This window comes from Syngnathus acus, chromosome 17 (assembly GCF_901709675.1).
Source record: "Syngnathus acus chromosome 17, fSynAcu1.2, whole genome shotgun sequence".
Lineage (NCBI taxonomy): Eukaryota > Metazoa > Chordata > Actinopteri > Syngnathiformes > Syngnathidae > Syngnathus > Syngnathus acus.
Window position 1 is genome coordinate 7374070 of NC_051102.1, and position 14383 is coordinate 7388452.

A 14383-nucleotide genomic window follows, 5' to 3' on the forward strand; every position below is an offset into this window, starting at 1 on the left:
TGTCATGCTCAATAACAATAGGAAATTGTGACATGCACTGATTTGCAATACCGGGCAGTCACTACGTTTAGAACATTTTGTCACTCATATTCAGTGATCATATTCAGTGATCTCATCATGGAAATGTTTGGCACTTGTGATTGGCTAGGTAGCTTGAGCTATGCCGTTATATTTGAACATCTAGACATCTATTCAACATTAAATAAGGTTCTCTTTAGTACATTTAACTTATACTTATGTTAGCTGCGGATATAAATAAAACTTTTGTTGTTAAAATTAACGAAAACGATAATTGAACCAGGCGGCTCGGTGGGGCACTGGCTAGCACGTCCGCCTCACAGTAAGGAGGGTGCGGGTTCGATTCCACCTCAGGCCCTCCCTGTGTGGAGTTTGCATGTTCTCCCCGTGGGTTTTCTCCGGGCACTCCGGTTTCCTCCCACATCCCCAAGAACATGCTTAGTAGGCCGATTGAGCGCTCCAAATTGCCCCTAGGTGTGAGTGCGTGTGCGGATGGTTGTTCGTCTCTGTGTGACCTGCCATTGGCTGGCAACCGGTTCAGGGTGTCCCCCGCCTACTGCCCGATGACAGCTGGGATAGACTCCAGCAAGCCCGCGACCCCCGTGGGGATACAGCGGTACAGAAAATGGATGGATGGATGGATGGATAATTGAACCTAAATAAAAACCTTTTTCAAACATTATCCAATCATCACAAATATAAATGTGCAATGTTTTTAATCATATCATGTTTAAAAATACATACAATATTAAAAAATGGGGGCTATTTTAATAGACCAAAACTAATGAATGAATCATATTATCAACCGCAACGGAGAAAATTTTTGTTTTGCGCAGTACTCATCGATTTCAAGTTCTTTCTTTCATAAAGCAAACGAGTTACAGTTTTGTGCCAAGCCTATTACGACTGTTGTTACTAATGGTAATTTTTAAATTGACAAAGACAGATTTCAGTCAGTTTTGCTTCCAACTGTTTCGGTTTGCGACGTTGCGGTGACGTCACGGATCGTAAGGACGCGATGGAGCCGGCACGCTGGGCTGGGGGCGGGGTCTACGCATGCCGCGATGACGTCACGTTCCATGTTTGCGCTGCAGCCGCTCGAGTTAGCTGCCGGCTAAAGCGGCACCAAGTGGACTTAAGTGGACGCATTTGATCCAGATTTGCTGTGCCGAGTTGCGAGAGAAGCACGGCGGGAGGAGCCCGCAGCTAGTGTCCGCTCGCTAGGCTGCGAGCTCTGCTTGGCGCGGGGACTTCGGGTGAGTGGTGAGAAGCCTCGGGGGCCTCCGAATCCCACGGAACCGCGGGCCGCTGTTAGCCTGGAGGCTAGCGAACCGAACAAAACCAGCCCGAGAAAACACGCACTCGCTCTGATGGCATCGACCCGAAACAGCCGTTAACGTACATGGACAACAAAACCTCCACTTTATTGGATGCCAGTCACCGCTTTCCTCGCACTACGCTTGTTTTCACAAGTGAGCCGCTCACGCTAACCGCGCTAGCGAGCTAGCTGGCGCAATGCTAACATTGAAGCTCAGCCTCTGGATCAACAGTGATTTTAGCTTAAACGTGTTGAATTTAAGCGTCACCAATGAAGCCCCTCTTCTCGTTTACACACTCTCGAGTATGTGTGCGTTATGTTCAAACGCAACTTATCGACCATCTACAATCATTTAGATAAACGATGGCTTGATTGGAGCTCATTTCAAACTTGAAATTGCCCAAACCCTCCGTTGAAGGTTTGAAACTAATCCAGCTCAAATGTCTTCCGGTCTATGGCGTCATCAAGCCGGGATGACTGGACAACGTTTGCCAATGGACGGGATAGATGTGACCATCATTTCGGGCGCCTGCAGAGGGTAAAACTGGCCTCTGGGGATGAGGAATTATTCGTTTCCATTCCAATGACTGCAAATGCAAGACTGTCCAGAATTTTGTGTATTCATTCATGGTCACACGGATAATGTATTCATGTTTTAAAAAAAACACATGCAGAGGTTTACTTTCCTTCTGATGTATGTGACGAAGCGCAACACCGACTCCTGGCGAGGAGGACTAAATTTATGTCTGACCATTTATTTTTGTAATTGTGTCGGCAACCGCTATTGGCGGTCTTCACGAGTGAGCGATACACAGAAGTCGTCCCGATGCGATATCTGCTATTGGTACTTGCTCATCCCGTGTTTGGTTCAAAATGTTCTGCAAAAAGCCCGTAGAGGTCACAGTTCAATGTTTTGTCACTTGTTCTCAGAGCCACGGAATAGCTCGCGCCCGTCAGTCTTCTGTAATACGTTGAAAGAGGTGTTTTTGTTTTTTGGTCACACACATGCACACTGTCATTTGCGGGAATCAAACTCACGGTGTTGGCACACAAGACGATCCCCCGGGGGAGGGGGGGCAGACCCGCGGCATGTGGCTTTTTCGGACACGCGGTCACGTTCCGTTTTGACGCAGGTCCGCCCAGAACGCAGACATGGCGACGGACGTGAGTTCTCCGCAGCGCTTCTTCCACATGCCGCGCTTCCAGCACCAGGCGCCGCGGCAGGTCTTCTACAAGCGGCCCGACTTTGCTCAGCAGCAGGCCATGCAGCAGCTCACCTTCGACGGCAAGCGCATGCGCAAGGCCGTCAACCGCAAAACCATCGACTACAACCCCTCTGTCATCAGATACCTGCAGGTAGGAGTTCAATTAGGTTTCTGAAGCGATACCCTCTTCTGGAATAGTAAAGGGATATAAACAAAAATTCTGATTCTTTGAACAAAAACTCCTCAATGATGAAAAATGGGCCGTTTTATCTCTAAACTTGAAAACTTCCCAGAGATGGCTTTCTTTGTCTCTTGGCTCTCCATCGCTCAGCCGCTGCCTTCTTGCCCGCAGAATCGTCAGTGGCAACGAGACCATCGCGACCTGCGAGCAATCCAACCCGATGCCGGATGCTACAACGACGTGAGCCTTCCTCGTCCTCGTCTGCTTCCTCTTTTCATACTTTTGTCCGCTTTGCTGCCACCAGAATGCAATTTTCTAGAAAGCAAGCGGCGAGCGTTAAAATCCATGCCATTGAGAAAAGGTGTTGCGTTAGCGCCACCAAAGTGTCGCGGAGGATGACCGACAACGGTTACTCTTGAGAGGTTTTGGACACTTACCTTCAACAAGGTCATGTGTGCAAAGTTTTGAGGGACAAGCTTGCATGTTTTGTGGCAAGCGAGTCAAGCGGCGTGACCAGACGTGTGCGTTTGTGTCCCACAGTTGGTCCCTCCTATCGGAATGCTGAACAATCCCATGAACGCCGTCACCACCAAGTTTGTGCGCACGTCCACCAACAAAGTCAAATGTCCCGTCTTTGTCATCCGGGTGAGTTGGTCGTGCCGACCGGGCTCTGTGCTCGGCGGGGAAAGCTCGCCTGCATTTATTTTGTTGTTGTTGCTCACACACACGCCCGCCCGCAGTGGACTCCGGAGGGGCGTCGGCTGGTGACGGGAGCGTCCAGTGGCGAATTCACGCTGTGGAACGGGCTGACGTTCAACTTTGAGACCATTCTCCAGGTGAACACGCGTGGTGCCGCTCGTCCGATGGAGAAACCACAATTAACCTCCACAAATTGAAATAAGATTTTAAAAGGTTTTTGGGGTAGTCTCTATTATGATACTGCATATGCTCGTGACAACATTCAATGGGATGAAAAAGAATCCAACAATTTGTCCTGCGTTGTCCGCCGCTGCATCTTGTGCTGCTCGTTTTGTCTGATGCGGCCTTCTGTGACCTACCTCAGGCTCACGACAGCCCGGTGCGCGCCATGACCTGGTCGCACAACGACATGTGGATGCTGACGGCGGACCACGGCGGCTACGTCAAGTACTGGCAGTCCAACATGAACAACGTCAAGATGTTCCAGGCACACAAGGAGGCCGTGAGAGAAGCCAGGTTTACATCCGATCGCCACTTTTCCCTCTTCCGCCTTCTCGTGTGTCTTGTTGTGTCTGCTAATAAAGTGGCGTCAATAAAGGCCAAAGTGGCACTTTGTCGGCCATCAATAAAGTTGATCACAATTCCTGTGTGTCAGCGCCACCTAGCAAACGCCGGCAGGATGCGGGACCGTGATCACTCACTTCTAAACCTAGACCCAAGTCCGGACCGAGAACCCCGGTCTAAATCGAGATCCCCGCCCTAATCGTTTGAGCCCGGACCTGTACGTGTAGCTGAACTCTTTCGCCAAACCTAAAGCTCGACACACACTCGGAACTGATTTTACTCGTTAACTCGTACTCTACCTGAATGCAGGTCTAAAACTTGACCTGAGCTTAGGCTGAGGGGGGGCAATCAGGGGCAGGTGGTGTCTGTGTCTTGCTCAAGGTCATGCTCCCAACCACTCGGCCACTCTTGGAAATAAGGGTCCCCCCGGGCCGGAGTCATCGAGCTTGGCGGCGGCCCTGAAGTGTGTGTGACGTGTCGCTTCCTGTGTCCTCTCTAGTTTCTCACCCACCGACAGCAAATTCGCCACCTGCTCGGACGACGGCACCGTTCGGATTTGGGACTTCCAGCGCTGCCACGAGGAGCGCATCCTTCGAGGTTGTACAACCCCCATCACCACGTCCCTTGCTTTTGGTCTTTCTATCCTTTTATTTATGATTATTTTCAAAATACTCTTATGCTTTCTTTTTTGTTGTTTTGTGTGTGTGTGTGTGTGTGTGTGTGTGTGTGTGTGTTGTGCGTGTGCGTGTGCGTGTGCGTGTGCGTGCGCAGGTCACGGTGCCGATGTGAAGTGCGTGGACTGGCACCCCACCAAAGGTCTGGTGGTGTCCGGCAGCAAAGACAGTCAGCAGCCAATCAAGTTCTGGGACCCAAAGACCGGACAGAGTCTGGCAACCCTGTGAGTCCAAGTTCTTTCCCTTCAGCTTTACAAAGATGGGGAAGAGGGGGGTGATGTTCCCTCTCCCTTCTTCATTTTACTATGGAGGGGCCACATGATCATCACAATGTTGTTGTTTTTTGTCATCCTGTTCTATTGTTGTGGTTTATGTTTGTTTGTTTTTATTTCATGCACATTTCTATTCATTTCTGTTGTTATACGGGACTTTTAGTTTGGACTCGGGTCGCTATCATGATTTAGCGAATCACACCAAATGCTGTATGCACACAGCCATCCATCCCTCTATTGCGTCATCTATTTTTGTGTTTGAAGTAATGACAAAGAAACCCTTTGTTTGGTGGCTGTCACGCGTCAATGAACAAAGAAACGCTATTTGTAGTCGGTGAGCAATTTGGAACCATTGAGCATGCTCGACCTCGACCTCCTCAGCCACGCCCACAAGAACACGGTGATGGAGGTGAAGTGGAACAGTAACGGCAACTGGCTGCTGACGGCGTCGCGTGACCACCTCTGCAAGCTCTTTGATATCCGCAACCTGAAGGAAGAGCTCCAGGTGTTCCGGGGCCACAAGAAGGAAGCCACGGGTGAGCCGCCGTCCAAATCGCCCGTCGCAAAGTCCAGTTTGACCATTGGTGGCCATCTTTGAAGAGAAGGGCGAGCTCAGGCCACGGTTCTCTTGGTGCGACTAACTGGAGAACTTTTGCTCTTTTCCCAGCGGTGGCCTGGCATCCCATCCACGAGGGGCTATTTGCCAGCGGCGGCTCGGACGGCTCTTTGCTCTTCTGGAATGCTGGGTAGGGAGCGCGCCTGGGATCGCCTTCCCGATCATCCAGTCCAAGTCGGAGCGTGTCGTTTACGTTGCGCTTGTCGGCATCAGGGTGGAGAAGGAAGTGGGTGGCATGGAGATGGCGCATGAGGGAATGATCTGGAGTTTGGCCTGGCACCCGCTCGGTCACATCCTCTGTTCAGGATCCAACGACCACACCAGGTAGCGTCTACTGCCGCACGCTTACATGTGGAGAACAAAAAATTAAAAAAACTGTTGACTTTGCGCAGATCTGATGGATTGGTGGGGAACCGCCAGTAGTTTTCGATTTCATGTCTCCAACCTAATAGCGCTCTCGCACTCTGAGTAGCGAGCCCAAAATCACTGTGTGCTCCGTGTTTGTTAGTAAATTCTGGACCAGGAATCGTCCCGGCGACAAAATGAGGGACCGCTACAACCTCAATCTTCTACCTGGCATGTCGGAGGACGGCGTGGACTACGGTCAGTCACGTGACACGACATGCACACTCGACGCACCCATGGCTTGTCAGCTCACATGAATAAGGGAGAATCTTGATTGGTTCCTTGCCCGCTGCCGTGAATAGACTTTTTCCCTATTTTAAACACCGGTTAGGAAAATGAAGTAATGACAAATTAAAAGCAGCGGAGATCGGCTGCAAATAGCCCAAATCTGAAAATAATTGAGCCAAAGTGATGAGGAGCTGTCACAGTAATCCGCGTAATCTGGTGACAGATGACATGGAGCCAAACAGCATGGCCGCCATCCCTGGAATGGGAATTCCCGAGCAGCTGAAGATCGCCATGGAGCAGGAACAGACGCGTAAGTAGTCTTTGCCGACGGACTGCATCAAGAGTTTGTGACCTGTTCAAGAAAACGAAGGGGAAAAGAGCAAACAAAAGCCAAGATGCTGCAATTGTGTCCAGATAAAGAGGCGGGGCCAGAAGAGATGTCCATCCCGGGACTGGATTGGGGCATGGATGAGGTGATGGGCAGGGACAACAAGAGGGTCCCGCAGAAGAAGGTCCCCTACGCCAAACCCATCCCAGCACAGTTCCAGCAGGTCAGCTCGTGCTTGTCAATCACACAACCCGATTGTCGCCATCTTCCGACTCCGGGAAACCCGACCCACCATCTTCTCCGCAGGCCTGGGCGGAAAATAAAGTTCCCTCCATGCCCCCGTCTGGAGAGGGCCCCAAAGAGCGCAAGGCGGAGCCCAAAGGAGACGGCAAGAAGAGAAGTCAGGTGGAGCTGGAGCAGGAAATGGCGGCGTTGCAGTACACCAACCCCAAGCTACTGGAGGTGAGTGACGCGGGCCACGCGTGACGCGGGCCACCCGTGCCGTGTCGCCAGCTGATCAGCTGCTCTCCTTTAGCAGCAGATGAAGATGGACCGCATGAACCAGATGAGCTCGGACGGCTCCCAGCAGGGCCCCGGGCCCCCCTACTCTGGTCCCGCAGTGCAGCAGAACTTTGCTCCTCCCCAGTCCAACCACATGGGGCCCCCCCACATGGGGCCTTCATTCATGCCCTCCGCTCAGATGGGGACGTCGTCCGGGCACGGGCAGGCCATGATGGGCCCGCCAGACATGCAGAGACACACCGCCTCTTCCAGGAACATGGGCGCTCAGGGACCGCACAACTTGGGCCCCGCAGCCAGAGGAGTGCCGGGCCCTCACGGGGGCATGATGGGACCTCCCGCCAGAGGAATGGGGGCACGGGATCTACCAGGGTCTCTCCCTCAGGGGGGCATGATGCCGCCGCCTCAAGGAAACATGATGGGACCTCAGGGGGGCATGATGGGACCCCCATCCAGGACACATAACTTCGGGATGCACGGGCCTCACCCGGGGAACATGCAGGCACCGCCTTACATGCAGCACCAGGTAAGTGTGGCGGCATCACGCGTGGGCCCATGGTCCTCCTGACTCGTGCTCTTTGGTGCTTACAGGCCCAGACCTCAGGGCCCCCCATGCACGGGAGGGGCCAGCAGGGCCCCAGCAACAAAGGTGGGCCGCAGTCTTGGCTGTCAAAATGTTTATTCTTGTGATCATAGTGGAATTGATTACACGGAAGCAGCACATGTTTTGCTCTGTCAAAAACTGTAAAAGGACCATGTCCCACACAGCCTCTTTAGTATCCTTGTTGCGTCTGTCTCGCCCTCCCTCAGACGCCCGGGGGCCGGCCCCCAACCACCACATGGGACCCCCTGACCGCCAAGGCGGCGGGGGGCACGAGCACTTCTGGGGAGACGGACAGCACAAACCACAGGATTTTGACGGGGGCCATGACTTCCACAGCCGAGGGGAGGAGGCCTGGAGACCCGGATCCGCTTTTCCGGGGACGGCAGGACACCGGGTCGGGGCGGGTCTCCGAACAGGCGGGGCCACTGCCAACTGGGGTCCCGAAGACCGCGCCCCCCGGGACTTGGGAGAGTTTCGAGGGAGGCGAGACGACAGGTAAGCCAGACTCATCTTCTCTTGGGCAACCCGAGCGCCAAAACTGTCAACGGTTCAGGTTCAGAGGAGGCCCTGGACGGCCCGGAGGTCGAGGCTACCCTGAGGACTACGCGGGCCAGGAGGAAGGCTTTGACGCCCTCGAAGACGGGATGGGCTGGGACGCCGGGGTCAGGGCCAGGCCTAGAGGCGGGGGCCCCCAACGAGGAGGTACTTTCATACTTGATTTACTATTTGGTTTCGGGGTCCGGCTAGTGTTGACCGTGTGCCCTGGGATGTTTTGAGGTCCCGACGGCTACCGCGACGGACTCTCTCTACACGACAGCGCGTCCCCGGCGGGCCGTGAGCGGTCGCTGTCCCTGCAAGGCATGGACATGGCCTCGCTGCCGCCGCGGAAACGACCCTGGCAGGATGGCCCAGGAACGGTCGACCCCCGAGAACGAGACGCGCCAGGTGCAGATGCAGGTCAGTTTTGTTTGTGTGACATTTGAAAGATTTAAAAAATGCTTGACACAATTTGATGCTTGACAATTGTATTGAAAGCACATGTGGCAGGGTTTGAAAGAATAACATAGCATGTATGCTTCTCGCCCACCACACACACCACCCCACAGGTCGATCTCTTCAGCGGGACGACGGCTACGGGCGTGGCGCACGGGGTGGCTGGGGGCCTGGCCCCAGGAGAGGGGGCCCCCCCTTACGAGGCGCGCCGAGGGGCCGTGGGCGCTAGACAGCTTCATCGGCTGCTAATCTTTCCTCATTTTTTGTATGAAATTTCTATGTTTTGTCTTTTCACTGACTGGACAATAAATATCCACGCGGAAGCTTTGAATCCTGCTCAAATATCTGATTGTTCTGTTTTTGGATCAAGACGTGCGAAGGATTGTGGACCAGCAGGAAACATGGACGACGACACCCCCCCTAACCCTAACACCCACACACACACCACTACTACTACCAAATGATTCGGAAACACTGTACAGTTGTTTTTTTTCCCCATGGCAATTATAATGGGAATTCTTCCGCTGAAAACAATTTCATCCAAATATAGGCAGGCTGTGATTTAGGTCCTGAAAAGCACATTTATTAAGTATAAACACTTGTTAAATAAAATAAAAAAAGTACCACACTTAAAGTAAAACTATAGTGGTGCTTGATTTATGGCAAAAGCAGTCGTCTCATAACGTCAAGTTTAATTTGTAGGTGTTGAATTGCATTTATTTCAGCGAGTCTTTCTGGTCCCATAACAGCCAAGTCAGCGTTCAGGCCCACCGGTATGAAGCCAAGAGTGAGGGTCCGCTTTGTCCAAGGTGGCTTTGGCTCTGCAAAAGGCACATGACCGGTGATGACGTCATCGATTCTCGGACCGACGGCCCCGGCTCAGATGGTCACGCTTTTCCCGGTCACTGTTCTTTTGAGGGCGGACGCGGCAACGCCGCCCACGAAGCGGATCCCGGCGCTGCCTCCAGGGAGCAGCGACACCACGTATCCGACGAGCGCGGCCACCTGCGCGGCAGCCCCGAACGCCGTCAACACAGTGCTGTGCAGGCTCAGCGCGGCGTACAACGTCCCTCCGAGGGCGCACAGGTACACGACGGCCCCAGGCGAGCCGGGCAGGCCAGCGACTAGCCGGCCGGGTCCCCGCAGAACCGCTGCGGCCGCGATGGCGAAGGCCGAGCCCAGCGACCACAACAGCGCAAACTTGCGGGCGTAAATGAGCAGCAGCGGCGCGTACAGAGCCGAAAGGCCGAAGCACAGCGCTGACAGGGCGGCAAACATCCCGGAGATGGCCAGCCGCTGGCGGCGACTCACTCCCGGCATGCAAGGGTCCGGCTCGGCTGACCACGGCCAACTCCCGCCGGAGCTTGGAACCGCCGAGGCATTGGCGCCGCCGGACCACGGGCTGGACCAGCGTCCGAACCAACTTCCGGGGACCGGCTCCGGCTCGCCGAGCTCCACTGCGGTGCTGCCGCCGGACTGCAACGACGGGGCGGCTGTCTTGCCTCTGGACTGCGACAAATACTCCTGCAGCTGCCGGTTCAATTCCGCCATTACGACAACACTCCGAGTCCCAGCGCCTCTGCTAACATGCTAATTAAAACGCTAGCAGCGCTCCGTTTCCGTCTCCTAGCCCGCTTCTTCTTCGTGAGCTCGTTTGTCACACTATTAACTTTTGAGCGACCGCAGCCGGATGGCAGAAACATGACACACGAGCAATTTGTATGTACTCATGCATTTATGTCTCCTGCTGGTCGCAAGAAAACTGCAGGAGATGCAGATGACGTCATTTCAGCCAGTGCCCCACGGCACAGAGGTGAGGTGACACAAAGGTTCTTGGGACGCTTGGAAGAGGGAAGAGGAAAAACATTTGAGGGGGCGGCCCAGACTGAAATAGGATCGTTTCATTGGATGTGTGGAGGAAGCAAACGAGTATGGAAAAAGGAATGAGGGAAGGATGAAGTGGAAGGTGGTCTTGTTGTCGTGGTTGTTTTGGGGCACCTCTGCCGTGCAACGCCGACCCTCCCGACGTGTTGCGTTCGAGTTCTTTTCGTCGCGTTGGCTTCTGATGACCTTGATGCGTTCCGCCGACGTCGCGGGTCCCTCGCGTGCGCCGATTGGCCTCTCGCTCAGGAAACGTTTCCTTTTATAGCAAACGCTGCGCCGAGGGGCCACACTTCCGGGTCGTCGGCATGTAGGATCACCTGGACGCGCTAACGCCAACCCGTCGAACCTCCACCGATCCCGCACCGATCGGCGAAGGTGAGTACTGCGCTGGGGACGGGAGTCGGGGTCTAGGTCTCGTTCAAGCTCTCTGCGGGTCTGGGTGGATCGCGCCCGTCGAGACTCGTCACATCAGGTCTTGTTGAGACTCGACAGTCAAGTTCCGAGTGGAGGCGTCGCACTTTGTGCGCGCTCCAAAAGTAGCGATTTGTTGATGGAGCTAAAAGTTGCGGTCCGTGATTCCCCGATCACCATCAGGAACGCAGACGAACACTTCCGGTTACAGTCTAACAGTCTACAACTCGGCGGCCACTTCTTTAGGGACACCAGCACTTCCCTACTATATTGTAACGATCAACTTTTAGGAGCTGCTTGTTGAACAAGCCATTTTGCTATGGAGTGAGTTGTAAAATGGCTTCGTCGTTGCTTCCTGTTTAGCGGAATAAAATTAGTGCTAAAAAAAATCATGTTGAAAAACACGAGTGTTTTGTTTTTTGTACTTTTTTCAAATACACAAACTGAACAGTGGGTTGTGTGAAATTCTATTTTTGTATTTAAAATAAGTTTATAAACTTTGTTGGAAATCTTAAATTAAGATGTAGCAAAAGGTCAAATAATAATAATCCTACGTAATACTGAACATCATTATTATAGACTTGACATAATTCAAATTTGTATTCTTTTCATTCGCCCTCAAATCGGAAGAACAGGTGCTCCAATGATGTAAAAAAAAAAAAAAAAAAGACGCGAGATGTCCAAGTGCACGGCATGTGCCGAGATGCGACTCCTCGATGTAGACGAAAGAGCCGACCCGAGACGAGTCAGCTCGCCTTCCTCGCACGTCATCACTTCCTCTTGCCACTCGTCGTACTCGGTGTCAGGCGTTGCACGTGTCTCATTGTGCGTGTGCGCGCGTCCTCAGTACCACAATTTGCTGCAAAGTGCCCGTGCACGCTGCCAGTCCCACCAATGAGGCGCCGCTGCTTCAACTTGCGTAAGCCAGCTGACACGCACGCTCGGATAAGATGATCTTTAATTCGGAGAAGTAAATGTTGCCCGCATCACGTTGGACCGAAATATTTTTTCTCTCAGCATTGTCTTGAAGGTTTTGTACGCGCGAGAATGGGCAACTTGATCAAAGTGCTGAGCAGAGACATCGACAACAACGCCGGAAACTTCTTCTTGGACTTTGAGAGTAAGACGCGCGCACGCACGCACCCGCACAAACGCACATGCAGTGCCAGTGATGTGTCCGCGTGTGCAGATGCGGAGGCGTCGAGCTCCGAGAAGGAGGTTTGGGAGAAGGTGAACAAGGTGCTCACGGAGGCTCAGGTGATCCTGGACGAGCTGCAGGCCTACACGGGAGCAGGCGAGCAGATCCGACTGGTAAAATCCAATCCCGCCCGCCGCGGATGTACGCATGTGTCAGTGCGTTGTGAGCGCGCCTGTTTGCGTGCGCACAGGCCATCCAGAGTCCGGGCGAGAAGGGCGCTCAGGAGAGGGCCTGGTCTGCCGTTCTTCCCCTCGTGGCAAAACTCAAACGTTTCTATGAGTTCTCCCACAAACTCGGTAAGTCTTTTGCCAACGCACTGTTCTGCCCTCGGTCTCATTCCTTCAACGCTTTCCCGGCGTGTCTCCAGAGCGGAGTCTGCACCAGCTGCTGGAGGTCCTGACCGGCTCCGAAGCCTCGCCCACCCAGCAGCTGGAGAACAAACAGGCGCTGGCCAGGCAGTTTGCGCTCATCCTGCACTTCACGTTGAGATTTGACGAGCTCAAGGTTGGCCGGCGCCTTCAACCTTCCTCGTGCCTTTTGTAGCTTTCTTCTTCAGTCACCCTCATCTTAATCTTCTTCTTGCTCTCGATGATCCTCGTGGTTGCAGATGACCATCCCAGCCATCCAGAATGACTTCAGTTACTACAGACGCACCATCAGCCGCATGCGTATCAACAACCTGAGTGTAAGAAGCGCACACATGCTGCACCTCGCCGTCATTGTTAATGTGCGCCCGTCCTTCAGGGCGACGCAGATGCCGAGGTCAACAACGAGCTGGCCAATCGTATGTCCCTGTTCTACGCCAGCGCCACACCCATGTTGAAGACGCTGAGCGACGCCACCATCAAGTTCGTCGCCGATGTCAGTACGCGCCGACGCAACTCCACCGATGCGCACGGGAAGCGATCATACCCGCGGTGTCATCGCGTAGCTAAGTCAAAGAGCGTCATGTGTGAAATGAGACGGGGGGGTCCGCAAATGGTCCCGGGTCACGACCCGGTTGATGACGTTCCCGTGCGCCGCTTGTAACTTCTATGCTGCCCTGCGGGGGCGCTGCTGTGTGACACACAGAATCCCCAAGTCCCCGTCGACAACACCACTGACTGCCTGAGCACCATGGCCGGCGTCTGCAAAGTCATGCTGGAAACACCGTGAGGCCCTCAATGCAACGGCGAAACATCGGCGAGGCATGGGCAGGGCATCGTCGCCCCAGCCCCGCCTCGCCCCGCCCACTTTGGAAAATGAACCCACGGTCCTTTGCAGAGAGTACAGAAGTCGTTTCACCAGCGAGGAGACGCTGCTCTTTTGTTTGCGCGTGATGGTGGGCGTCATCATCCTCTATGACCACGTGCACCCGGCCGGAGCCTTCGTCAAGACCTCCAACATCGACGTAAGAGCGCCGCGCAGCACTCACACTGGAGCAAGAGGAGCAGGCCAATGACGGCGTTGCCCCGTGCTTGCTTGCGTGCAGGTGAAAGGCTGCGTCCGGGTGCTGCGGGAGCAGCCGGCGAGTAGCGTGCGAGCTCTGCTGGATGCGCTCAGGTCACAATTTGCGCTTGGCGACTTGACGCTAGCTAGCTTGCCCGTCGGCCGACGTGTTGACGTGTTGACCTCCGCAGGTACACCACCAAGCATCTGAACGACGAGGCCACGCCAAAACACATCAGGAACATGCTGAGCGTCAATTGAACAAGAGCGCCCCCTGCTGCTCGTCCTCTGCATTTCAGCACAACTCCTGAGCTTTCCGGTTTGATTCCTCCTCCTTTGGTCTTAACGGTTCCTATTCTACCTCTCCTGTCGCCATTGTTGCTCACATGTGGGTGTGACTGGCGCGGGTGGACTTCACTGGAAGCTAATGTTAGCCTTGGCTAGCAGCCGACGTCAAGATCAGAGCGACGGTCTCGGACGCGAGGGCCGCCTCATCCTGCAGCTCGATTTTTCTTACTCAGTTTTTCATGTAAAGTTGCGCTTACTTTTCGGCTCCATAAAGTTTTGTATGTACTTTTTTTGGCTTTTATTGTCTGACTGAGTGGCAATGGACTGGCGCGGCACACAAGGACCAACGGTGGCCAGTAAAGGCCAGACAGAAAAACAATCGTTTGAAATTAAAAGTACAACATTGATTGTCCTTATTTATTTGTGCGATACAGCTTTTCCAAAGGTGGCCATTCCGTTTCCGCCACGGACGGACGGAGCGGATTCATCCGCCTTCACCTCTTGTTAAAGGATGGAGGGCCGCAAGATGAAGGGTTGGGACCGAACAAGC

The 14383-nt window shown here is 53.8% G+C and overlaps 3 protein-coding genes across 8 annotated transcripts; 2 read left to right on the forward strand and 1 right to left on the reverse strand.

The window, feature by feature from the left end:
- Nucleotides 1–1065: 1065 nt before the first annotated feature.
- wdr33 (WD repeat domain 33) lies at nt 1066–8960 on the forward strand. 3 transcript variants are annotated; one of them, XM_037276787.1, is made up of 22 exons: nt 1066–1274; nt 1805–1874; nt 2470–2692; nt 2894–2962; nt 3263–3367; nt 3463–3558; nt 3786–3937; nt 4485–4582; nt 4757–4883; nt 5313–5467; nt 5599–5677; nt 5761–5871; nt 6056–6150; nt 6404–6490; nt 6595–6731; nt 6815–6970; nt 7044–7553; nt 7619–7676; nt 7838–8126; nt 8185–8333; nt 8409–8588; nt 8738–8960. In XM_037276787.1, exons 2-22 carry the CDS (start codon nt 1810–1812, stop codon nt 8851–8853), a joined length of 3057 nt encoding a protein of 1018 aa, XP_037132682.1. In that variant the 5' UTR covers nt 1066–1274; nt 1805–1809; the 3' UTR covers nt 8854–8960. The 3 variants fall into 3 exon arrangements, with proteins under 3 accessions (XP_037132682.1, XP_037132683.1, XP_037132684.1); XM_037276788.1 differs by having other exon boundaries at nt 7047–7553; XM_037276789.1 differs by lacking the exon at nt 1805–1874.
- Nucleotides 8961–9180: 220 nt separating this feature from the next.
- On the reverse strand, nt 9181–10209 carry sft2d3 (SFT2 domain containing 3). Its single transcript, XM_037276799.1, has one exon. The coding sequence runs from the start codon at nt 10173–10175 to the stop codon at nt 9504–9506; it is 672 nt and encodes a 223-aa protein (XP_037132694.1). The 5' UTR covers nt 10176–10209; the 3' UTR covers nt 9181–9503.
- On the forward strand, nt 10176–14119 carry LOC119137467 (CYFIP-related Rac1 interactor B-like). Of its 4 annotated transcripts, none has more exons than XM_037276793.1 (11): nt 10176–10437; nt 11950–12039; nt 12109–12230; nt 12308–12413; nt 12485–12621; nt 12725–12802; nt 12862–12978; nt 13189–13268; nt 13381–13507; nt 13589–13659; nt 13737–14119. In XM_037276793.1, the coding sequence occupies exons 1-11, from the start codon at nt 10212–10214 to the stop codon at nt 13804–13806; spliced, it is 1224 nt and encodes a 407-aa protein (XP_037132688.1). In that variant the 5' UTR covers nt 10176–10211; the 3' UTR covers nt 13807–14119. The 4 variants fall into 4 exon arrangements, with proteins under 4 accessions (XP_037132688.1, XP_037132689.1, XP_037132691.1 ...); XM_037276794.1 differs by having other exon boundaries at nt 10319–10437; nt 11937–12039; XM_037276796.1 differs by lacking the exon at nt 10176–10437 and adding an exon at nt 10533–10883.
- The last annotated feature ends 264 nt before the right edge of the window (nt 14120–14383 follow it).